The 26,794-nt window shown below is 37.7% G+C and overlaps 1 protein-coding gene across 1 annotated transcript in view; it reads right to left on the bottom strand.

The window, feature by feature from the left end:
• Positions 1-817: 817 nt before the first annotated feature.
• SORCS2 (sortilin related VPS10 domain containing receptor 2) overlaps positions 818-26,794 on the bottom strand; it is a 552,065-nt gene continuing 526,088 nt past the window's right edge. Inside the window, exons 24-28 of the mRNA XM_051798400.1 lie at positions 24,637-24,736; positions 23,060-23,162; positions 13,872-14,029; positions 11,648-11,727; positions 818-11,309 (exon numbers count right to left, since the gene is read on the bottom strand). Coding sequence (XP_051654360.1) covers positions 11,286-11,309; positions 11,648-11,727; positions 13,872-14,029; positions 23,060-23,162; positions 24,637-24,736 — 465 coding nt within the window. The 3' untranslated portion in view covers positions 818-11,285. The remainder of the gene's footprint in view (positions 11,310-11,647; positions 11,728-13,871; positions 14,030-23,059; positions 23,163-24,636; positions 24,737-26,794) is intronic.

Raw genomic sequence — 26,794 nt, 5'->3', positions numbered from 1 at the left:
TTAGAAATACACTACATAATTTCCAAGGGCTGTAGGCAGAGTGAAATAGGTATCGTATGTCTTTGCTGGGCACGTCCAATGGGCATAATTCTGAAGATTTTGTCTTGGCTGGCTTTGTATGGGTTTGAATATAATTTGTAGCTCCAGTTTTATTTTGAGTCAAGGCCTGATCCTTGCATACAGCTACAGCTGACTTAAGGACAAATTTTGACTTGCAGACCCCTCAGTTTTGCAAGGAGGATGCAGCTTCTATATAGCACAGCCAATTCCTTGGGAAGAGAGTGGGAGAAAGACAATGCAGTTAATAAACAAAAAAGAATAAACAAGGAGCAAGTAGTGTGTAAAGCCAGTGAAAATGGAAGAGATTGGAATAAAGGCATGGGAGGGGCAGAAGAACACATATAGCTTTGTTCTGTTGATGGTGGTCTATTACAGGGAGGGGCCGAAACCTGCTGAATTCTTTAATTCTTTAGCTGGATAAAAATGTTCAGCCTCTGATTCAGTGGAGTTCTAGAACAGCAGCTGCATGGCTTCAGTCTCACCACAGAGTGTCGCCCTCCACCAGTTATACTGCAAAAACTCCACTTCTAGGGAAAAGTCCTTTATTCCTAGCAATGGACTTGAACTGCACTGTAGGAGAATGGAGTGGCTAAAGAGGAGGAGGATGAAGGTTTGCTGCAGCCTTTGAGTTCGTGCTGCTGAAGGTGAGTAGTTTTACTGCTAGTTACTGACAAAACACACACTGTGGACTGGTTAAACCATTTCCCCTCCACAAACCCCATGAAGTGCTTCCCAAGAAAAACAAAGCAACCAATAGTTTAGAACCAAATTTTATTAAAGAAAAACCTGGAGTGCAGGTTCTCAGGACAAATGCATACCTTTGGATGCAGTGGAGTACACAGGTACGTATACAGTAGTTTGCCTGCTACATGTTTGGAAGCTGAAAGAGACCGTGATAATCTGTACTGCACAGTTCATCACCATTGTTAAAAGTTGCCAAAAACTCGGTAGTGGATCACTAACAGATACTTGGTTATGTGTGTGCACTACATATTGCACAAGACTTTTTGATTAAGCTATTACTTGTGCAATTGGATCACAGTTAAGTGTTACGTCAAGCATATTCAAACATATATTTGTTTCTTTTTCTCAAAAACAGCACGTCACTACAAAACTGCCATTAAATGTTACATATTTACAAAAATATACAAATAACACTTTTCCCCATTTATGACAATGCACCAGTTATGGATTAATTTCGTTCTTCCCTTGAGCCCTGATACTGTATACAAAGAAACCTGCTTAAAGTCAAGGTCACCTGAAACAAAATTAGGAGAAGGCATGTTCTGTTTTCACAAATATTAGAATGTGCAAAGGCAGAAGGAGAGGACTGTGTAGTCATGTATGTTAAAGGTATGGACTGTAAGATACTGATGACTGCTAAAAGCCTTTACATGGATTGGAAGAGCCCCTTTGTCAGAAATCCAGTTAGATACACTGTTAAGCATTTAAGCATTTGCTGATCAATCAGCCACAAGTATTAAAAAAATAAGTTCTACCTTAGTTGTAATTAGCTTATATCTATCCAAAGTACTCTTGTATTAACCATGGGAATAAGAATTACAAAGAAAATCAGTTGGTCACCTGTGTGAGGACGGGTGCAGTGGGAAGATGGCTGATTTTAACCTGCAGCTGCATTTCAAATTCACTGCGGGTGAAATTCTTCTGTAACACAAAGCTGAAATGACAAAGTCCATGGAACTGCTTGGTCATAAATTAGGGTAGAATTTGGCCCTGCAATGCTAAATAAATTATGTTCCACATTAACAACAGGGTAGCAAGAAATGCTTTGTGGATCTTCACAGGACATATGTCTAGTTTTTATTTTATTTGCTTTCAAATATTTACAAAAAGCTATAGCTCTAATTAGCAAAAAAAATATGATTTTGGGCTTGGTTTAATTATCATTTTTTTCTCCTTTTGTTCACAAGGGTAATGCCAGCAAAATCTATATTTATCTGTCCAAGTCTGGATTGAGAGATTTTGGACCCACCTGTGCTGAAACAGCCACAGATGTACTGTAAATAAGCCATTTTTCATCCTTTACTCTTAAAATGGAAAATTTTCCCATTCCAACTTGCATTATCTCTCCAAATATTCCTCCAGTCTAGGATGGACTGATAGTCCTAGTGGAGCTTCATAAATACAGAGCAAGATAATTTCATTTAGGTGAGAAAGGGACTTGATGTCTCCTAAAACCACACTTGCAATGCACTAGGGTGATTTTCTTTAAAACCACCTTCTGCAAAGAAACCTATCTAAGTTTAATGGAAAAGTAAATCATAGGAGGTGTACATATTTGTAAAAATAAGTGGTAAGTAAAGCACAAAAGTGGAAGTTTTCCAAAGCACTCTGCCAGATGATCCAGTTCCCCACCTCTTCCATCTGCTATCCTGCTGCAAACTTCTTGTATTTATTTTTCCTCAGCCACACAGAAAACGATGAAAATTAGTTAATCCCCTTTTGACATCAACCCAGCTTATTGGCAGAATGACAGTCAGAGAAAAGCAACTCAGAATAGACTGGGATCAAGAGAGAATTCAAGAATACTTCTCCATTTGATTATGTTTTCCCTCCAGAGCCTTCTGCACTGCAGCAAGCACAATCCATGACTTTACACTCAGGAGGAAATAAATCACAGCTTGTCAGTGACAGATGAAAAAAGGAGCTGTACTCAAAGGCCTGGTGTGTATATGAAATGGAGGAACTCTCTGTTCCTAAAATTAAAATTTCTAGTCACATGTTCAGTAAACTCCAGTTGCTGGTGGTTACCCTCAGGAATACTATACCAACTCCATTCATCTTCTCTAAATATTATAAAATTACAGCTCAAGGAGGTATTCTAGTAAATCACATTTAAGCAGTATAAATCCAAGACACAGACTCTATAAAGTAATTCTTCTCCCTTGCCTTCTAGCTCAGTGCTGTGCTAGGGGGGAACACCATTAGCAAATGACCCACAGTCCTCCCAGAAGTGAACCTACATTGGAGCTACCTCTGGAGGACACATACAAGCAACCTGGCTCCTGGGAAGCAACCTCTTTTCCATGCGCCCCAGGTGACATGTTGCTGCAAGTCAGATCTGTCTTAAATTATACGTAGAAGTGGTGATAATTTCACATATTCCTAGCACTGCATCAATTTATACTCATGGTTTAAAGTCTCTGTGCATCAAAAAAACCCTGAAGACAGTTGCCATTACAAATTAAAGTAAGCTTCAAGGCTTGCACAAAACAAAACCAAAAACTCATGGTAAAATCATACACACTGGTAACACTTTCTCCCTGCTTTTCCTTGTCCTATTTAGTCCTGTGCTCCCCTCCCTCCCTCCCCCATCTCTCTTACATACACTCCCTCTCTAACACAGACCCTACCCTTCAAAGATACTGCTGAGGTTTTCGATTATCTTATTCCCATTAGCTTCTCCAAGCTCCTCCAATAAGATGATTCTGCCAAATCTACTAGATGACTTCGCTTAAACTTGTATTTTATGGAACTTGAAAGCAAGCCATTTGCTCCTGACTCTTGGAAAGGTTGCATACAGACCCGTTCCACAACCTGTCGAGTCAAATTGCTCCCGATTCTCTATGAGCAAAGGACCCTCTTTACCTCACCTTTTCTTCAGCTTGAGGTTGTAACAATTTCTCTAAAACGCTGTGCATGATCTTGGGTCTCAGCATCTCCCATACTGAAATACAAATGCAGCCCAGTGGTCTGGCAAGGTGTCTCTGCCCAACCTTCCTGCAATTCTGTACTTGCCAGATCGCAGGGCTGGCAAAGCAAGCCAGGAAACTCATGCGAACACCATGTCTCATCCCCATAACCCAAAGGGAGGAAGAAAAAGGCATTTTGGAGATAATAGATATAGCTGTCTGCCAATTGAATATATAATTTCACTACAGACCAATGGCAAGGTCAATATGTATACTGATGAGACAGGAAATACTAGTTATTTATTCCTTCAGGGAGTACAACACTCATCCACATTTCAAACTAAAAGCATGTGCTCTCTGGGACAAACATCTGAGAGAAGTTCTGGAAAGGCAAAGGATAAGAGTTCCAGAAAGATTTAGAGAAAATGAGAGCCAAAATTAAAACTGAAAGGATTGAAAGATACCAAAGTGGGAAAGAAAGAGGAAGGATGGACTGCAGCGAGACAAATCATAGGGAACCTCATCAACCCAAGTAATACAGCAGAGCTCAGAGGAAAGTCAAGGAGGGGGAAGAGATCATGATTCTTCTTGCTATCACTCAGGATACAGTAGGGTGCATATCCAAATAAAAACAGAGACAGAAACAGAACATAAAGCAAAACAAAAAGCAAGGAAGAAAAGGTGGGCTGTAGAGAACTGATCAGGAAGAGAAGGCAGGCAAGGCAGAGCAAAAAACAGCAGCAATAATGAAAAAGAACAAAAGGACTACAAAAGGAGGGGGAAAAAAGGGGAAGAAACAGAAGAGAGTGATTTTTTTTTTCTATAAAGTGTCACCAGTTACTTAGCAAAGAATTGAAAGAATTAAACAATGCAAGGGACTTCTCTGAAGAGTTCAGCATCTCAAAAGATTAACCCCAAAGAGAGGAGTGTATTCACAAGCAAATGGAGCCAGTGAATTGGGCAATTGCCTTACTATCTTGTTTGTGAAGATATTCTGTAATATTAACCATTTAAATGCTCTGCTGTGAATCTGGGACTTACAGGTGGTGTATTATAATATTCTCCTTTAGTCTACTTTTACCATTTGAAAATGGCCCACGTGCATGTTACTGATGTTTGGGGTTACACATCTTCTGCACAGTCTATTCTTAATCCATAACAAGAATATCTCAAAAGCCACATGGATATAAGCCAGCTGTTTTTCTGTATGAGCTGTCCTTGTTAAAAATATCTTTTTCACAATTTCAGAAAGATTTCCTTTTATAAACTGTTTTAATCAATAAGCAGTGTGAATTAATACTTCTTTTTTAAAGCAAAAGCGAATAAGCCAATTCACGCGCTTTGATCTGCAAGAGCAGACACTGTCAGTAAGAACTAAATATAAGTATCAAAAGCTGGTTAAAATTAGCAACAAATAACATAGAAATATAAGACATGCTAAGAAAGTTATTTGGAACGCCTGGCCTTCCTGGTGATTAATATATTCATTATGCCATTAAAAGTATGTGCAAAAAAGGCATATTATTTAAGCAGTGCCATGTACTGCTGCGTCTTATTGCTGCTCAACAGGGCTTTATGTCTACTGCATTGCAAGTAATCATTGTAAAGATGCAAATTCTACAGGAACTCAGAAATTAAGTTTGATCAATAAAGTCGAAGTTTGTGTAATGCCTTCAGGTGTTGCAAGGAAATAATATTAAACAAAGTTAGTTGTGTAAAGGAAGAATCTACTTATTGTCAGGGCTAGTAAATGTCACTTCTAAAAGAAAATCAATCTGGAAGGACAGAGAGACAAAGAGTTTGCAATTAAGAACATGTATTTTTAGAGATACTATTAAAAAGTATTTAATACAAACCATAACAGCTCTTTGATAAGGATTTTGTTCACACAGCTGTGTCATATATCATTTTAGAGCACATATTTCTAAGCCTTCCAGCATTTCTTGTCTTATAGAAGATCATCTCAGCTACTAGCACATAAACTACCTGAAAACTCTAATGATGACAAGCTTCACATAAGGAAAAAAAAGGAATCAAAAGATGAAAGTCATACATGGCTCCACAATTCATATTGTAAGTAATCTGCTACTCCATTTAACAGGAGGAAAAAGGACGGGACTGAAGACTTATGGAAATGAGGTCTCACATACTAAAACTGATATAACTAACTTGCTGTATGTATCAGTTTCAGTGGAAAAACATTCAAAGAGGAATGCATTCTTTAGCCTTCAGAGCAGCCTGAAGTACCATTACAGGTTCTTCTTTCCCTGTTGGTAAGTATCCTCTCTGCTTATGCAACATATTTGAAAAGAGGGGAAAAATAAACACTTTGTCTGCATGATGTTCCCATTCAGACATGGGAAATGAGCTGTTCTAGTCCACCTCGACACTGAGAAACCCTTCTGCACCCCCTCCAGCTTGAGGTTACACAGAGAATTGGAGGCAATGCTGCCAAGGTGATCAGTCAGGTAGAAGGGCTAACGGGATAGAAGATTAAAAAATTAAGAGTGCACAGCTTGACATTTCCCAAAGACTGCAGGGTTAGGCTATAAATTGCAAAAGCTAACTGAGAGTCTAAGTTATTTGCCACTTTGCTGATTATAGACTTAAAAAAAAGTGAAAACATCATAGGAATAAACATGCATTTAAATGGCACTGAAAGGGTTGATACTGAGATACTGAAAGGAAATAAGGAACACGAAAATACAAACTTGACATTAAGAAAACGATCTGAGCAGACCTACTTACAGTCAATTAAATGATATTCTAATGAAAGTTTTAAAAATACTTTCTCAGACTAGTATGATTAAGCTATATGCCACTCTCTTGAAGAAAGTTGTAGAAGCAATGTGCAGCTGGGACTAGAACAGAGAAAATGAGCTGGGAAGCAGCTTTTTGGATGGACTTATAATACACAACAAATTTTGCATCTTAAAAATCAATGTTTATAAAGGTAAATGCTTATAAATTTCTTCCTGGTGGAAAGCCAATATTTTGAGAGAAATGAGCACTTACTTTTGTGTAAAAAGCTGAAATAAAAAATGAAGATGGAAACAATAGAGTGGTATCAATCAATATACAATAAAACAACTATAATAACTTCAACTGACAGGGACCGTGCAATGAAATAAAATTCTTAGTTTCTCTCCCCCCCACCTCCAAAGTCTCATTAGTGAAAAATTACAAAACTTCTTTTATAGGAAACATAGGAAAAATCTATGACTGAAATTGTCATCGATTCTATCAAATTAGCAACATTGTATTTGACTTGAAATAACACTAGAAATTCAAAGCTTATCAGAACCACTGGTTCATCATCAAAAAGTTACTGCAAACAATGCATGTATTTAATTTCTTATAAATGTTTTCTTTTTTTCTTTTTCCCAAACATTTCTTTGAACATGTGTTTGTGTAAGGAGGATGGAAACTACTGCAGATCCATTCTATTGACCTCTATTAAAGACACAGCATACAGTAGGTAGAGCATTCCCACTAAAGGGATGTCTCCTTGGACTTAAAACACAGCTAACCAGGATAATCATGTCATATGAAACCTGCTTTGCACTAGGAACTACCAATGGCAAAGCACTGATCTGTATTTGTCTAGAGGACAGTAACTTAACCAATCATCTACTTTACATGAATAAACAGTTTACTCCTCTTTACACCAGTCATCAAAAGAAGAACACTCATCAAGAAGCATATAATTCAATAAGAATATCATAAAATAATTCCAGGAAATTGGATTTGAATTGGAGATAACAACATCTTGCCTCAGGCTGGTACCTTCTATTTCTTCACAGCCATTTCCACCACCCTCTTCTACAGAGTACAAAATTACACTGGTTTATATTGCTTTACTTTTGAGAAATTAATTAACATTGTGTGGATTTTCCTTAAATGTCCTTTGAGCATTTCTGAGTACGTTATATGGATGGACCATTCAGAAGCCATATAAAACATTCAATGTCAAAAGGGAAAGCAAAGGTAACAGCTGTAAATCTTGACAGATCTGTTAGAATCCTTCAGATCATACTGTTTGGAGCACTCTGAAAAGTACAGGGTGTTTTTGAATCTGCAAATACATCAGACTTTAAGAAGGCCAAGGATGCCAATGAGGCCAGTGCACTGCCAGTTTTGTTGGTTTCAGTATAGTTCAATACCAGTGCTGATAAATATCACTGTACCCATTTTTATATGGTTTTTGATCAAATAACACTAAAGAAAGGTAAGTTGAAGATATTACAGTGTAACAGCAAAATCATAGCCAATGTTGTAGTGCTACCACATAACCATATGTTCCAATAACAGTGTTTAAATAAAATTACCTTTTTTTTTTTTTTTCACAAGTGATGTACCTTTTCTGGATTATGCTTTTTTTTTTTCTAATTTATACATAATTGCAGCTGGTTTCAGTAGACTACTTTTAAGAACAGTAATAATTACAAGTAAAACAAAGAAAGTGAAACCATTAATACTTTATGCTCACAAAATTCTTTGACTGTGATGATCCTGAACTAACAGTAATTAATTTAGCCTCACAATACCACTGTGAGGTAGGTAATTACTATCAGCCCCATTTTATAGGTGGGGAAACTGGGGCATGTACAGGTTAAATAACTTGCCCAAAGTCTTTACTAATAAATTTGATTAACATGTAAAAATACTGCATGTGTGTGTGCATGCATGTGTACTAGCACTTGTGCATAGAAGCAGCTATGTTTCTGAATACACATGTATCAGGATTTTAGATTCATCTAAAGGATAAAATGGTAAGATATCATGGATGTAGTTCAAGAGATTTGAAATCTAGCGCTAGAAAATGGTAATAGTATTTTCTCAGTTTTAAAATAATTTGTTTTAAAGTTATTCTTGCTGGGAAATCAAGGGCTTCCTTTATTATCTGCTGGGTATTATTAATAAAGTTACAGCAATACCAATATCTCTTTAGAAAACAGTGGTTTTGAGACATGACAAACCAACCTCACAGGAGTAGTGCATGAATCAAATTAATTAGCATCAAAAAACATTATTACAGGCACTATATTGTGCTAAGTGTTAATTAGAGTACCAAGCAATATTCTACTGTGTTCCAAAAGACTCCTGTGATCAGAGACACAAATCAGCCTGAATTAAATGTATAAAAGTAGCTGTTAAAGCATAAATTAGATGTGTGACCTAGTTCCAATAGAGTCCTTTGCCAATCAGACTAACCATGTAGAACAATCCCAAGCTAGAACTTCCATCCCATCCCTTTCCATGAGGGTGGTTTGCCACTCACCTGCCCTATATAAATAACCCACTTCAGATTTTATTTCACAGGAACAAGTAAGATGTTTGTAATACTATTTTATTCTCTGCTCCAGCTCATTCCACTAGAAGAAACAAGGAGAGCTGGTGAGGAGGGGAAGCCCCTGCTGCAACAATCCTGAGAGTTTCCAATGCACAGCACATTTTGTATTTGCACTTCTCTTCAAGAAACTCAGACTCAGATATCTTTAAGACCTTGGATTTCCACACAGTCTGGCATACAACAGTCAAATGCAGCAGTATTTCTCTGTTAATAAATTTACATGGCACTATACAACTAAATAGGCAGAAATTTTAAAACAATTTTTGAAATTATTTTCCTGAGCAGTTTGCAAGTGCTTTTCAGAATCTTCACTCTAACTTTTCCACCTAGTTCCTTACAGTAAGTTTATAAGCTAGATTTTCTTGTGCTTTACACATACATCTTATGGGGTTTGTGAGAGCCTACAGTACTACACTGAATTATTACACCCCAGTCCGTTGCATTTGATGATAATATGCTCTAGGATATCCACAGCTACATGGAAGAATGACTCCAATGCATACAATAATTTTGAGACAGTTCTTTTCTATTTTACTATCATTCATTATTTTCTGTTTGCTTATTCTGGATGATGTAATTAGCTATCTGTATACTTCTTAAACAAGGTGGTGTGCGAGCTCGTCCCTAGCATCAGTATGACATTCAGTGAGTACAGAGTTATTTATTCTCTAAAGGCAAGAAGTAAAGAGATTATACAGGTTTCTGAGAGAAGCATCCTAATTCCAGGCAATGTGCCACACACACACACCCCTCCCTTTAAGCTCATCACACCACACTCAGTTTCCTACAAGGTGACATTAACCGCAAAGACAAGAGGGGTGTGGATTCACTGCGCTGCCGTTCCCTAGGGATGCAGAAATCAAGACTAGGAAACTCTGACCCAGCTCAGATTGGGATTAGGAAACACTGACCTGACTCACCAGCCTTTCTGCAGGCAGCTCCTCCAGAAGCCCCTCCCTCCCTCTCTTGCCCTCCCTGCAGGAATAGGGGCCAGTGGTGGTAGGGACTGAGTGACACCCTGTGGTGATGGGAAGGAAATATGAACCCCTAAATCCCATCCCATCCTCTCCATGACAATTCAGATTGTCAAACTAACCCTAGTGGAAAAGGTCAGAGTTTGCCCACTCCAACCTGCAAGGGCAAAGATCCAGAGGAAATCTCAAAAAGGGATGCAGTGGGAAGGAGATGGTGGTGCTACCCAGCCATTCCTGGAGGAGAGCTTTGACCTATCTGGCACATCTGCCCAAACAGGAAATTTTAAAAAAAATAACCATACAAAGAAAGTGACTTAAAAGAAGTATTTACACTCTCTGGAAATTTAAAAAGAGACAGGCCACTAGCACAGGGTTTTACAGGATAACTCATCTGGCACCTGCCATCATCCTGGAGGTGCTCACTCAGGAGAAAGGAGAGAGGAACTGAAATGACTGTCTGCAAGTGAAGGCACCTGGTCTGGAAATAGCATCAAGCTGGTGTTTTTCTTTCACCCAGAGTGGGACTGGGGGAGATACTGGTGCTGATAGTTTGTCAGGACTTGCTACACTTACAAGAGCATGATCATATATTATGAGATATCCTAATTAACATTTTACTTCCTTTAATCCACAGAAGGACCTAAGCCTAAATTCATTAGATTGTCTCACACATGTTTAAGTTAAGAGTTTGTCTCAACTAGGAGTGCATTTGTCTCTCACTCAGTCCTTTCCCAGCACAGAAACACTTGGCCTCCCAAAAAAATTGTCAATGTGATCAACCAACCATCTGTTCTGGTCTAGTCACTTGTGTAAAAATCACCTTTCCAGGATGAAGAGTCTCAGCCTTCTGCTGAATACCTCAATTAAAAATATAATTAAAAAGTTACAGTCAATCGTTCTAAAAATAAACATAAAGAAATAGAGCATAGACAGAAAAGAAATAAGGTGGCATTGAAGGTGCCTAGGGCTACAAATTTGCTACCATAGTTTGAGTTTCAATCATGATGAGTTCCCAGGCCATAGAGTGAACACGACATATCCTTCACTCTTGGTAACTGAAGATGGATGCTTTTTTCCACAGGACTGGTATGAAACCTCCTCTCCATCAGCATTTACAGCCATATTTGCAATTTTGTGACATCATCAGGGAAAAATAAAATGGTACAGAGAAGAGTCTTTCGGGTTTTGTGTTCAGCTGCAAATATCAGCTAACCAGGTAACTGTGCATCTCTCTGGAGTTGATGCTCAAAACCACGCCTGAGTGATTGCCTATGAAAATATAGAAACAAAAGGCCAACATTAGTGTATTTCAGGTACTCCACAATAAATCCCCCTTTTATTGCAGGGACAAGTCAATTGCATAAGAGAGTGACTTTATCAAACAACAGGTCAGGTGAAGGTTGGTGCAACAGCTCCATGTACCTACAGCACACTTTTGCGCAAAGCTTTTGCTCATGATGGTGGATTTGTGGTGAATTCCTAGGGTTTCTATCCCAGTGACAGCATAAGTTGGTTCTCTGTGTGGCTTATAAAGGTGTAGTTGTCTCGAGGGGTGCAGGTGAGGGAGGAGAATGGAACCTGAGGCGTCCATTCGACATGCCACTGACCTGGGACTGGACACTGACCGGCATCAGCAATAAGGGAACTCTGTAGCTGTTCAAGCTGCCACTTCTCCCAGAAGGAGTCACTGCAAGGTAATGGTGTTGAGGAGTCCCAAGGTGGGGGTTGCGATAAAGTAGGCAACATAAAATATATAGAAAACAAAAAAAGTGGATGGGTGAGTCTGGAAATACTGTACTGTGGAAATTCAAAAGTTACGAGAAGAGAGAGAACAAACAGAAACCCAGGCCTGTAACTCCCTCCTGTGCATGGAGTGGAGGTGGCTACTGACATCTCCAATAGGGGGGGAGAAAGCTCACCAGAACTAGAAGGGATCTCCATAGCATAGGAACCTTCTGCAAATCATGTCGTACACCACAGTTTAATATAAAGAAGGGATTAAAACATGTTTCATACTCTAGCCAGATAAAATAGAGTATCATTAACAAGAATATTTTCTTGGCAGAACTGAGCAATACTAGAGTTAGTGGAAAGTATTGCAAATAACCAAACAGTAGGGCGAGTGGGAGTATAGTTTTATGTCTTAAATAACATATTCTGTCTAAAAGCTGTACAGTAGGTGACAAATATGGATGATTATGATCCACAGAAATGAGCTCTTTACACTCTCCTAGAAAGGCTGCTGGTGCTGACATCCTGGCAGAAGCACAAATCACCTTGAGCTATGCATTTGCTAACTGTCTTATGTCATCAAAACATCATGATCTTGTACTCTTTAACCCTAAAATAATGCTCTGCCCAGATAGAAGATTTTTGTTTTCTCTGAGTAATGAGTGCAGGGCAAGCAGAGATTAATTCTGAATGTGTTACAAATCAGGGTAGCATTTCTTTATTCCAGCATCCCAAGCTGCCTGGTTTTTTTAATAGGCCATAAGGGATTTTCTACCATTAAAAGTTATGCTTTTGTACATTACTAGAGGTGTTTGAATGCTCCACTTTAATAGGCATGTCTGCAAGGACTTTGTTAGCATTCAGCTTCTCTTCTAAAGACCCTGAAGATGACATCATCAAACAATTTTAACACAGACTTTGTTTTTCAGGACTGTTTTTGGGACTAACTCCAATAAAGTCAGGAGGGCAACCAAGGTTGTCTTGCAAAATCAGAATGAAAACACAGTGATACTCATACACAAAGGTTGTCAAAGAGGAGATAGAAATATACAAAGCAAAGCAAGAGGCTGGATTCTTCCCTTGTGTTCAAAGCTAACACCTTCAAGAACTGAGAAGTGGTGCATAGTTCAGCAAGTGAAAATAAAGACATCAACAACAAACAATAAAGGTGAAACCCAAGATAAAGAAATCTCTCCTCTGACCAGGTTCTGTCTTCCCCAGGCTACCTCTGGTGCAGCTAAAACACATCGTCCATGGAGTTCATGAAGACATTACAGTTGCCTTCCACACCATGAATCTACTGCTACAAATCCCAAAGGCTTTAGGTTATCTGATTTATTTTCACAAAATGTGCAGAAATGGAACTGGGTGTTTTTTACATTGTCCTACATTTTTCAGACTGTGACCTGAAAGCAGTCTGAACAAAATGTAAATTTTACAATAAATGAACTTTATAGATCAGCACCCCGTGTTACATTAAAACTACCCACAGGGTGCCAGGATACACACTTCCACCTGACATTGAAATCATATCTGAGAGATACTCACAGAAAGTTTCCCTTGTGGCTTCCTTACAACCACCTCATGAATACTAAGAAAGTCAATAGTTAAATTAAGGAAGACTTATGATACTTTTTATACATGAATAAATTTAATGTTTCTAATCACAAAAACCTTAAATGCCACTGGAATATGAAGGCAAATATAGCAATGGATCTCCATACAATCCATCTGAAATCATAGAAGCATTGACTCTACAAATCCTTCTGGCCTAAACTCAATTTTCTACTAATTCTGGAAATTATTGAGTGAATTCAACTGTTGCAGATTATATCCTATTCTCCCAAATATAATTTATCTCTAAAATTGTCCAAGTCAGTCTCCTGATATTAAACTACTGTCTCTGTACTCATGCTCTATATAGCATATCATCCATACACTAGCTTGTATATCAAGCAAGCCAAAAGAAGGTGACTGAGATAATCCCTTGTTAGTGGTGTTACCATTTGTGTCTTCCTGAGACTGAATAGAAAATGAAAAAGAGCTAAAAGGAAAACAATCAATTACTTATGAAAATTTATAAACTAAAAACGAAGTTACCTCTTGCGTTACCTAGTGTTTGAGAGTCCAGATCATCATCAATAAACTCCTCACCCTGGATGATGTTCTGGGTGTCCTCACTGTGATTAACAGGGCTTGTCATCTCCTGCTCTTTTTCATTGTGCATCTGGGCGTAGACATTTCTGCCAGGCAGTTTCCTAAATCAGACAAGGACAAAAAATTTTGTGATGAAGTTCTTTTGTGTCACACACACGCTGGCATCAGAGTAGAGCTCCAGCAGGTCAAAATCATTCCAGAATCAAAAACATTACCACTCCCTCCTTTCCTTAATTTTGTGATCATGACCTAAATTTATCAACTCTTTATTCTGGGTTACAGCTCTTTGTAACCACCTTATCACGATGTTCATACCAACATAATAATTAAGCATCAATTTATCACCAAGACTGACAGACTATGAACAATGCTGAAAAAAATACTAAAGGCACAGAAAAACTGTTTAAAGAATTCAAGCAACAAAAAGGCCCAACAAGCATTCATTCCTGGTCCCAGGTGTCTTCACAAACATTAGGCTGGATTGCAATCATTATCACGTCTCCCTGGTGAGGTGGGCTGACGTTAAAGTGTGATAGCATCAAATGGCACTAGTAGTCATCAGGATGGCAGAGAAAGAAGCAGGAGAAGTCCAGGAGAGAGAGAGTGGAAAGAGAGCAGAGAATGAAGAACCGGGAGGCCAAGACCAAGGAGTAAGGAGTAAGAAGGTAAACAGGCATCAGTAATGGCACAAGACAGGGGAGGTTGGTGAAGTTAAGCAGGCAGCACTGAAGGAGATAGAGTGTAAAGCTTGGACTGGGAACTAATGAATTACACAAAACTCTCTGTAGGAGACAACATTAAATTCACTCATTCTGACTGTAATCTAGAGAAACAAAAAGCATGTTATTAAATTACTCTAATGAACAACTAGCACCATGGCTGAGAGCGGGAGGCTTATGATTTAGTATTGATAAAAAGTTCTTAACCAGATTAACTTAAATTAGACTTCGTAATATCAAAGGGAAAAATTAGGGATTTCTAACTTTGCAACACAGTTTATGGTTTAAACATTTATCAAGAGTCACACCCTTTGTGCTGCAGCTGTGCTCACCTGCAATCTGCCTGGGCACATAAGGACATCCTTTCCTAGGCACCAACCAGACACTTCAGATTTGGGAGCTGCAGGCCATAAACTCCATTTCCTATAGTGCAAGAAGCAGCTTGACAGCTTGATCAGCATGACAGCAGATCATGGCTGTCAAAGTCTGTGCTTAAACACAGATTATTGCAATGGGCAGACAGTGAGAAGAAAAGAGAAAACAGGGTTGAAGTGCTGAGGTTAAGCTGTGGTTTCTGTTGAGCTCCTTTAGACAGTGAGAAAACAGAAAAAGTGACACTAATTTTTAGGTTTCTCTCTAAAAACAACCATCAGCTGCTCTATATTCCGGCAGTTGAAAAGTTTGAAAGCTGCATAAATAAACAGATTGCTCTGTTTTCTCTAGGCTTTTGAAGATGACCTGTCTTTAGATGTAATTTCAAAAGAAGGTGTCTTTAGCAGATGGCACCATCTTAGTTTGAGATAAAAGTTACTGCAGCAAGCTATTCTAAACAGCACCTTCCATTGTGTCAAAGTAATTAAAATAAATGGAAATTGCTAAACAATGAAAGATGACTGAAGACAATCTCCTCTCCTTAATTTGAACAATCCAAAAGATGAATTGCATCCTATATACCTACACACACACACAAAATTATATATAGATATATAAATTAGGCATTTTATCCCATTATTTATAAGCAGTACAAAGAAAGAAATCTGATTGTTCTTGCCCTTTTCTCTATCTCAGTGAAGATGGGGTAAATAAAGCACAGGGCTAGCCAAAGGACAAAGTTGTAAAGATGGTCTGATGACACAGTGTTCTGCTATTATAATAACTTCAACAGGTCCGACACAAACATACACATAAAGCCAAGTCCTGCATCATTCTCCTTCCATTACATGGATAAAAAAAGCCATGTTTAAAGAGGGAAGGACATTTCTCATTACCAAAACAAATACATTAGGTAATTAATTTTGATTTTTTTTCTCCAGGGCCAGTAACTCCAGACTGTTTTTAATGTGTCTGGTAATGAAACTAGTCGTGTGGAAAACAATATTCTCTCAATCAGACCTGCATCAAACCTGTCAAATTGCTCACTTTCAGTCCACCAGCAAATGCCTAAGGGAGACAAATCCCAGAAGAATGTCTTTGTAACACATCTGCAGAATAAGCACATATGTTTCTGCAATAATTAGGGGACCTTCTCAAAACTATTTCTGACAGATTTTAGAAGCATCAGTAGTATTATCCAAACAATTTTGACATAATAAAAATGTTAAATGTCTCAAACCCATATGGCACATCAGACTTTTGCAGTTAAGTAAAGGGAGAAGAGCTGCTATTCTGACTACTGTCTGCCCAGGCTGAAGGAGCTGTATGAAACCAGGTCAACAAGGTATGTCCTCTAGTGTAAATCCTGAGGCTTCAACTCATGTCTCCTGTAAGACTTACTAGTTAGAGATAACCACGATCACAACACCTACTATTAAAAATATGAAAGTCTCTTCACTCTTCCTGAATGAAGGAACCTCTCAAGTTCACAAATAACCATTAAATGTATGGTTAGCCCATTTCTTTATGGGCTAAGAATAAAGGGAGAAAAAGTGTGAGATGTTATTTCTCACTCATCTAATCCTGCCCAGTCCTGCTAAGTACAGATCCATCATGGAAGCTACAAAGCTGAGGTACTCAGTACTTCCATACTTTCCTTTGCTCCTCAACCTGACAGAGGAAAGTACCTTAGACTGTAACACTGAGCATGGACTGGAGGAAGGAGAGTATTACAGGTCTTGAGAAGACACATACTGTAGGCATTAGACCTTTTATACACTATAGAGATCTCTACGTGTTTCATATTGGTTCATTTTTACATGGAAGAGACTCAACCACACCGAATGAAATGATAGTTCAATCCTTTTCAAGAGGCACTTTTAACACATGTGCCAGATGTTCTGTTTACAAGGGACAACCACACTGAGAGATGAAACAGGATGTGGATACTGAATCCTTGCTAAGATGGCCCTGATAGTGGCAATTTTCCAGTTGCTCCTTGCTGCTCTAACAGATAAGAAGGAAGCTGCTACCCCTAATTATACAGAGAAAAACTCTAGTGTACCCTGATGTGCTTTGCTCTTCTTCAAGAAGCAATTGAGTTCAATGTAAGTGTTTGAAGTAGGCAGAGCTGAAATGCTTGGGTGTACATAAAAGACAACTGTGAAAACATGACAAGGCACGAAATTCGACCCAAGAGATTTATATCAGAAGTATGGAAATTGAAAGCACATTTAGAAGAACAGACAAAAAGATTATGCAATACTTTCTTTTGGGGGTTTACTCTTCATCTGCAAAATGCATGTGCTTCACATCCATCACTGGAGACAATTACCTCTGCTCAGCAGCACCCCATGGTTTACATTTTTAGTTCCTTTTGTTTTCCCTGTAGCATTTTATTTTAATCATGAAGAAGAAGAAATATTCATGTCTGCTTTGAGAACCATAAAAATATAAGGCTAGAGACATACTTCTGTGCAGTACCACTAAAGAACATCACAGCACATGGCTTTCACCATGCTTTTCAGGTCCTACACCTTTTAGAAGCTATTCCAGAAGGTATATTTTTCTTCCTATATTCACAAATTCTAATCAGTTCATACCCAAACCTGTACTTAAAAATGTTCATCACGAAGGAACAGCAGGAGGGGATGAGATATTGATTCCCACTCATTTAAACTCTACTTTATTTAGTTTTGAATTCCTTCCTTGTGGAGCAAATATTCATTGGCCTTTATGCAACTTCATTTGTTTTCCAGAGGCTTGATTAAAATTCTGTTTAGTATAAAAAATAGGAACATATTCACATGGCAAAGGATACAGAATACTGTAACATTCTCTTGGAACTCAAAGAAAACTAACAACAACAATAATAATCCATTAAATAGAATACTTTATTGTGGTGTTGACTTTATCATGTTTGGATTTATGTTCAGATGACTGACTTCTTTGTGCTTTAAGACACCCCTGATATACTCGCCTCTTTCATTTCAGAAATCTTTTCAGCATGCTATTACTTTGATTTCTGAGGAAGTTTTTACAAAATATTATGGATCATTAAATTAGTGCCTGGTTTTTTTATCACTAAAAAGCACAGACTGGGACTAAGCTTGCTCTCATGGAACATAAAAGTAGTATAAGCAAGGTGGGGAAAAAAGATAGCTTTTCTTCAGAGACTGAAAATGAGATAGTAAGTCAATGAGGCAGAAAGATAACAGAGTTCTGCTCCAGATTGTGGAAATGACCCAGGAGGGGGTTCATTTACCAAAAGTGGCACTTGATATTAGTGGGGGAAAAGGAATACACACAAAATGGTATAAATCTGGGCAAAGAGGATTCACCGTGATTTGTGAAAACGATGTATGCAGCTTTAAGTATACTGCAAGTACTTTGCATACAAATTAAAAGACAAAGAGTTTCATACTTTTTCAGAGAATCAAATTACTATTAACCAGGTAAAATACATAAGCAGAAAAGCCAAATATTTGCTCTGGTTTGGCTACTCTAATATCCTGCTGTTATACAGAAACGAAAAATAAGAAAAGATGATTTCAGATCTTCCGCTAGTAACATGATGATTACATGGCAGCTTTGATGTGGCTAAAATATAATTTTCCTTTCCTCCACTTTGCCTTGTGCAGATAGTGCTATTTCCCTTCTCTATTCTGTTGCCCAAGACCCCACACCATAAAGCTTTTTCTGAGAGGAAGAAAAAATCTTTTCTGGAAAGCAATTTGAAACCCACAAAAAAATACAAACATTGTTTCAAAGGGAATGGAAGAAATCTGTTCTTACTGAACCAAATCTAGTAAAGATGGTATGATATATAAAAAAATATATGCAGGTCCCAGATCTGCATTAAAAAATAGTCCTCATTTCACAAAAAATTATTTTCCAGCTGCTTCATGCTTTTGTGGTCAAAAGAAGCAGCTGCAGTCCATTTTACCTGGATGTTTAAACAACTGAAGCATACTAGTGAGTATTACAACATATTGTTTGCTTGAGGCATCCGATCGATGCTTTCCATGCTCAGAAAGTAAGAGCAAGGAAAAGGTGTGTTGCTCATGGCTTGCCCACCATCCACGTTTGCTGGCTGCACAGCCTCTAGCTCCACAATCATGGGCACACTTACCAGCCAGGTATGACCTCTTGCTCCTTGCTGCCATGCTCAAAATTCCCCCCCCCCAAACTATCTAAACCAATAGCTCAACTATACCAAATGGCTCATCTCATTTGCTGGAAACAATTAGAATTAGTTTTTAAAACCATCACAGCTATCATTTAAAATTTACTTTTCATTTATGGAGTAAAAATAGCCCTAATCTGATGTCCTTATCTACTCAGATCACAAAGGAAACCCTTGTGTTTCTCAAGACTTTTTGGCTTTTGCCTTTTTTTTTTTTTTCCCCCCAAAGCAACTAACCAGGCTCAGGATTGCCAGGAGTCACTTCATGAGTTCTGGGGACTCCAGCACCAGTTTTTCAAGCACATGTGGCAAGAAGTGTTTGGATGCACAAAGGAGCCATCAGATAAAGTGGGGAGGTTTGGGGAGGTTCAGGAATGAGGAGATGAAATGATAAATGATTGCAATTTTACAGCATATAAGAACAGAGGGCAGCAGTTTTCCTAGTCAATGCTTAAGTATTTGGGATTAGGGCATATGAGAACAGATGTGACCTACAGTCACCTAATCAGTAGCTAGACAGCCATGACAACTCTTGTTATCCAGCAGATCCTAAAATGTTAGATTTGATTAGAGGGAAATTATGCAACTTACATCTTTCCTATTTAATGGGAATTCCTTGAGGAGCTATGAAATGGCATTGGTTTTTTCTATGCATATCACTAATCAGCCAAAATCCCACTACTTCTGTGTGAATCTGCCTCTGTTTTTCCCCTGTCCCCCTACCTAATTAGATGAAATACTCTCTTCGTTTTCTCCATATGAGCCATCTGACAAAAAATTTTATGCAAGATTGTTATTTTTAGATTACTGCTCTCCCCCAAACTAATTTTTTGAGATTTACTTCTTGTGAGAGACACCAATCTTAAGCACCGAATATTGCAGTTTTCAAAAAAATGAGAAATTAAACAGGAGTAGCAGGTGTCATCATTACTTATAAAAGGTTAATAAAAAAGAGGTATTGGATTAGTCTCTGATGTCTTGTCAATACCATCGTTCATCTCCCAGTTCAGTCTGACAAAAATTACTGCAAATTGAGACCCAAGTTCTTATGACATGAACTGCAGAAATAATCCGGGCAGGTGGGCATGCTTGGGGACAAGGAGCCTCAACACTCAGGAACCTTGGAGCAGTTTGGGCAGGTTTCTCCATTTTCTATCAAAACTGTAGGTCTACACTAGTTTCTCTTTAATTTTCATCACAAGTCTTGAACTCTCTCATTGCAAATAGATGAAATGTTCTCATGTATGAAGCTGTAACTTCCCTGCCAATCCAGTCACCATCTTATTTGTGAGCCAAGTTTTCCTTCTTTGCATCTTTCCAGGTATCAACCTTATGTTAACAGTCCTTTGGGACAGCAAAGAGAGAGAAAGAGAGAGCAATCCAAGGCATGTCCATGCATTCTCTTGCATACCACCTGCTCTGCCTGTGCTCTAATGCCAACTGCAAGTGCTGTAGACCCAATTAGTGTAGTGATAAAACTAGGATTAATAAAAATGTCTCTGATGTGGGGAAAAAAGGAGTTTTAACCTTTTGTGAAGGGAGTATCTGACTATTAACCTACATTGAATGAAAGGAAAGCATCACGGAATGTCTTCCATATCCTCCCTAATTTTGTGGATCATACATCAGAATTATGGACAGTATTAACATTTCAAAACTTTATACATGTCTGTAATTTCTATGTGGAAATAAATAATATTTTTATTTGCCTGGGCAATCTGAGTTACCACAGGATACAGTAAGTGTCAGTCTTCTGAAATTGTCACCTAAAATTGAACATTTTTTGTTGCCTATGGCATTCTTTTAGCAAATTAATTTTTAAAACACAGGCATATAATATTGACAAGCTGCCTTTGTGCATTACAACTTTCAACTTTTATATCCGTAAAGGACACTGTTTCATAGCCTCAGTCCCTGTGGACCAGTTTGTGAACTTCCATACTCACTGTATTGACTTTAAAGGGACTGTACTCCCAACTAAGTACTCCATGGGGATCCAGAAATTCACCATCCATCTTCATAAACACGGGAAAGACTTTTTAAAAGGGATTAAAGATTTGAGTGCTCAAGAAAAAAGCGATTTTTCAAACATAGCACTGATTGGGTACTCAATATTCTTTGAAGATGATTGCAAATGAAGGATGTAACCAAAAAAAATGTCATATTTGAAAAGCTTATCAGGAATATTAAAAAATAATTCTGTCAAACATCTCTGAAACAGATAAGATACAGACTAAAATTGAATACTACTGCATGGTCATTCATCAATGCCAACAGCCATTTTCAGGCTACTGACAAATATTTGAATATAACTCACAATTCTCCTCAATCACACTTAGATTACTCCCTCAAAAGGTAAATGCAATGATTTTCACAAATTATATACAGAAGTGTAAGAGACATTAAAGCTCACGCTTTGCAAATTGTACTACAGTTTCCTTCTTAATAAAAGCTCTGTTTATAAAGCAATCGTTCATTGGGGCATTTTAAAAGGAACTTAAGGAAGATTATTTTTTTTATTCCTTTATTGAATATTTTATACTTCTTCTACCATGCAGTAATTGTGTCTGTTATTTAATTGCTCTCATTTAAAAGCTAATAAAAGATATAAATCACATAGGTTTTGAAAGATATCACAAGGAAGTTTTATGATCCCAAACTACAAACAGCAAATCCTCCATGTATTGAAATAATATAATTACATCACATCAACCATTTTTACATTTTTCCTTGCTGCAGGCACCTAACAGAGTAAAATGGATTTTTATTCCATTGTAGACAGTCTGATACAGTATTCTGTGCTTTGCACTTTTGAGCAATCACTCACTATGAACTCTAAGAAACTTAGATGCTGCAGTGAGAAAGTTAAGAGATTCTTGAAGAAAAGGGGCTTTTCTCTATTGACATAAAAATTCTTTAGCTAAACAAACTCATACTTCAGTGCTAGCTACACACACTGCTCTCACAAACTTAATGCTGCTCCTAGTTCTAGAAACTTAAATTTATTTCAAATAAAAATCAATCTTTCAAAAATTTGGCAAATCAATATCAATCCTCACTGAGTAAGGACAACAGGATTTGATGATGATGATGAAGGTTTGTTTCCAGTATGCTCAAACCCAAGAGCTTCTGAAGGCCCCAGAGATAAAGAAATACCAAGAAGGTTAGCCAGTGATAACATATCCCATGAACAAGAACAAATTATTTAAATTGCACAGCACCCCAGCAGCTCTGCTTAAAATCAATTGCAGACTAAAGACATATTGGACTGTCTAAGGCTGGCATGGCTCAATTTTGAGAATATGCCTCACATAAAGGCAACTTCCAGAAATATTTCTTCCCTCCACACACTCTAGAGTCAAATTAACACTAATCTCTTTCTGTCAGTCATTCTCCATGGCATTGCCTCAGCAATTAAAATTTAATATGTGCAAAAAGAAACCCCAGAGCATTACGCGCTTCGATAAAACTACTTTTTTAAGCAAATCAGCATTGCAGATGCATTCCTTGTCCTGATAGCTTTAGTTTATTCATAACTGTTAGGAGTAATGAGGAGGGAATTAATCAGGAATAATATTTTAGTTCAGCTCTGATTCTTGATGATATCATTTAGACAAACTGAAGAAACTCTCCATAGTTCCCATATTGTTGATATTTATCTTGGAATGTAGCAAGTGAAACAAGCACCAGTGCAGTACCTTGAGGTCTGAAAAGTTCAGAAAAACACGGTTTTCAAAGTGATGCGCTTCTTGCAATTCTTCAAGAAATCTCCTTTTCGAATTACAATCTCTGCTTTGCTAGTCTGTGGGTAAATCTAATGCTTAAAATGTATGTGTTGATTAAGGTTTACTTGCCTTTTGAACTTGTAGAGGATGAAAGCCCCGACTGCAACTAGACAGATAACAAAGAGAACCACAATAGCCCAGTAGCCACTGCCTCCTCCAATCCTCTGAGAATCTGAAATACAAAATAAAAGAACAGTATAGCATGTCCTCTTTCACATCAGTCACATTGTTGAGCCTTTTTTTCTATTTAATTGTCAAGTCAAAAACATTTGTTGGTATTTGTGCAACCTCTTCCCTCCATCTGTGGCTTCTTCAAAAAGACAAAAACACAGAATTAATTGGTGACTTGTGACTGAAGGACAGAGGGCCAATTAAAAAAAAAAACAACCAACAACAAACCCCAGGACCCTGGAGATTTAATTATTCACATACTCAGTGGTTGGTTTTTTTCCTGGGAATCTAAAGTTTTCATAGTAAATGATCACACACCCTAAGTACATGCGCCTCACAAAAATAGGGCTGTATTAATTTAGCAGATGGAGAAACTAAGGCTCTGAACAACAAATGAACTCATCAAGGTCATGCATCAGTAAAGGCTGGAATGAACATGGGCTTCTTTCAATCCCAGCCTTTTGTGGTGGCTAACAAATATCAACCCTTTAAACCAGATGAGGTACCACAGTGAGACTGTAGCACAGTTCTACAGATAAAAGAGTTTTGTCTTCTACAGAGAGCTGACAGATAAAATACCACTAGCATTTACACAAATTGATTGCAGTCAGCTAAAGCTGTTCTTCCACAACACACTGAAATACAAAAGAAGGATATATTATGGGAGATAATACACAAAAAATTACAATAAAAGATTCAAGTCAAAGCTGAACTTTCTGGTTAAAACATCACTTTAACGTCTCTCTGTTAAAAATACACACACTTATGCACATATACTCTGTTCAACCAGTTTCCATCAACACAGTGAATCCAGAGAGGCAGGAAATGCATGTATAAAAATCCCCTGTATCCACTTGTTTTAAAAAGAGTAAAAACATAATTTATCTCAGGACAGGATTAGCAATGTGGGGACCCTACAGCAATCCTCGCATTAGTTGAGTTGAAGATCAGAGATACATTGCAGAAAAGCAAGCCTGTGTCTCTGACCCATGTAGTTATAGCAGTAGAGCTAATGGCTGAGATAAGGGTAAAGAAGCTCTGTTTTCTCAGCAGCCAGTGCAACCAAAATGCCTTTAGATCACCAGACGGGGTTTTTTGAAGCCTGGTTGCCTCTTTCTTCAGGGCGCTATTTTGTGCAATAGAGGTATTTACTTAATGTTGTGGTTACACAGAAAAAGCAAGAAGCTTGTGATATAAATCATGAACTATGACAAAATGGAAATACCTAAGAAGTATTTATTTGGTTGTGATTCTTATTAACTATCAAATGAAAATGTGTACATATATATGTGTGTACACATACGTGTATATATATTAACATATATATGTTTATTCATATGTAACAAGTACCAAGTTAGTATATACATGTGTTATATGTATACATATATATTGATACAAAGATTTTTTCCTTAACTTATCAGAACTCAAACTGGCATCCAAAATTGGTCTGTTGGGAGCTTTGTTTACATATTTACCTGAACTGGAGTCAGCTAAAGTCACCAAGACCCAGTATCCTCCCCTCAGAAAGAAACTGATGTTGTGTGCATTCAGGGCCTGCTTTATAGCTGCTATTCTCTGAAAATACAGCAGAGAGAATGTCAGACATCTTGTACTCTGTTCCACTTTGAGACACCCAACACTCTAAAAATGAAAACCTCTGGCTCATTAAATGGTGAGAAACTCAGAAAGCATTTGTTAATGAGCTGAAATCCCATATTTAAAAATCATGCAAAACTCCCCAAGAAGTAAAAGCTGCGAATGTCAAAAGTTTATAGCCAATTCTTTCTTTCTGATTACCAAAGTCTTTACATTTACCCAAGAGGTGACAGACAGCAAGTTATTTGCATGCATTATTGAGTTTATCTGGGTCATAACTCAAACAATGAATAAACCATATTAAAAACTCTCCGTTCCTCTAACCTATCAGAAGAACACCTGTGATGTCACTTTGGATTTTTTCTATGAAAAGTAACTGCTATTTAATAATGAACTGCATGTCATAATTTACCTTAACTCCTTAACTATAATAGGATGAATTCCATCTATATCTAATTTTTAAGAATACTCCGTAGAAATATAAACATCCATCCATGTGGAAAAAAAATTGGTATTCCTCCCATTTTCCTCCAGTGGATAGAGTATAGTAAAATGTGGTCTCTCCTATTTTTATGGAGTAGAACCATTAAATACACCATCATATCCTAACCCCAGATGACAAATTGTCTGAATTATCCCTTCTACTTGCTTGCGTCTTCAACATGGGCAATTTTCTAAAAGATCAAATCTAGTTTTATACTCTATGCCTTATAATTTGGGGTATGACTTCCCAGAGGATGCCAAATTAGAAATATGCTTTATATCCATGAAACCTTCACGAGTAACTTCTTTTATGATATTATCAATTATGATGCTCATCTTTGACAAGCCTTTGCAGTATAATAGATAGAAATCCCTGTAGTGTCTCTTATATTATGGAGAGAGACTGCACAAAAGTTCAAATATCTTCATTCTTATTGAGGAATTTCTAACTTCTGAAGCCATTTCACTGACTTTATTACATTATTTTTGTATAGGAATGACTCAGCATAAGGGTGATGTGAGCATGGCTTCAGTTATTTTACAAGACAATTACACCAGATAGCTCCTGAGTTGCCCAAAGTCTGAAAAGACAATGCATATGAGAACTACACTGTTTAGCAGGCTTCAAACTGAAGCTGGTGCCATGAAATAGAGTTGCTTCATATCAATCCAGCTTCATTCATGTGTTCATGGTGTACAGTGCAAGAGGGACCACTACTTTAGGTTAATCTGACTTAGAGCCAATAAATGAAATTACTGAGTTCCATAACTTTGGATACCTTATATTTTCCTGGCAGGTGCTTGAGGAACCCAACATATGCTTTGGTTTTTGCCTAAGTAACTAATACTTGTTCGTTATTCCTCTCCCCACCGCTGAGCTCCCACCCAAGTCTATGTGAACTGCAGCTCCACAGGTCAAAACTTTGAATCTCATGTGAGTCCAGCCAAAGGCTCTCACATGACTTTCACTGTTAGACTGATGGTTTTTTTTGTATCCATGGGGGTTTTTTTTCTGCTTTGCAGTATTTTCTGAGCATGGTGCTGCCACCTCTCCAATTTTTTAACAAATACAGTGTTTGGAGCTCCTCTCTAGACTTTCTAAGTTAAGGTTCTTATACCAGCATTTCAATTTTCCATCTTCTTTTTTTACATCCTTTCTGATGATAATATTTGTACATGGGAACACATCTCCTGCATTATAAGAATGCAAAAATAATGGCACTATTCAAACTCTTACACACTTACTTATACATCTGGGGTTCTGACTTTCCCTTTTAGCCAAAGCAACTCTCTGGTAATTTTCATGCAGTAGTTTGTCTGGATAGAGTCCCAACTCTTCCTCAGAGCCACTGCCTTTCAGATTATAGTTTAATTGCACTTTAATTGACTCTTTCCACTGGACTCATCTCGCCTGACATTAGACATGTAATAGATGTGCATAAATTAAGCAACCAAGTCTTCTCTAGAGTCAATGATTAGAATGGAATACTTTTGAAACTGCTGTCTTCCTGAAAGCAGGTTAAATCAGTCAGCTCCATGCATAAATTTTTAACA

This window comes from Manacus candei, unplaced genomic scaffold (genome assembly GCF_025592945.1).
Source record: "Manacus candei isolate 608988 ecotype Guabito, Panama unplaced genomic scaffold, ASM2559294v1 h1tg000048l, whole genome shotgun sequence".
Taxonomy (NCBI): domain Eukaryota; kingdom Metazoa; phylum Chordata; class Aves; order Passeriformes; family Pipridae; genus Manacus; species Manacus candei.
The sequence above is the reverse complement of the archived record's forward strand: the minus strand, read 5'-3'. Positions and strand labels throughout refer to the sequence as shown.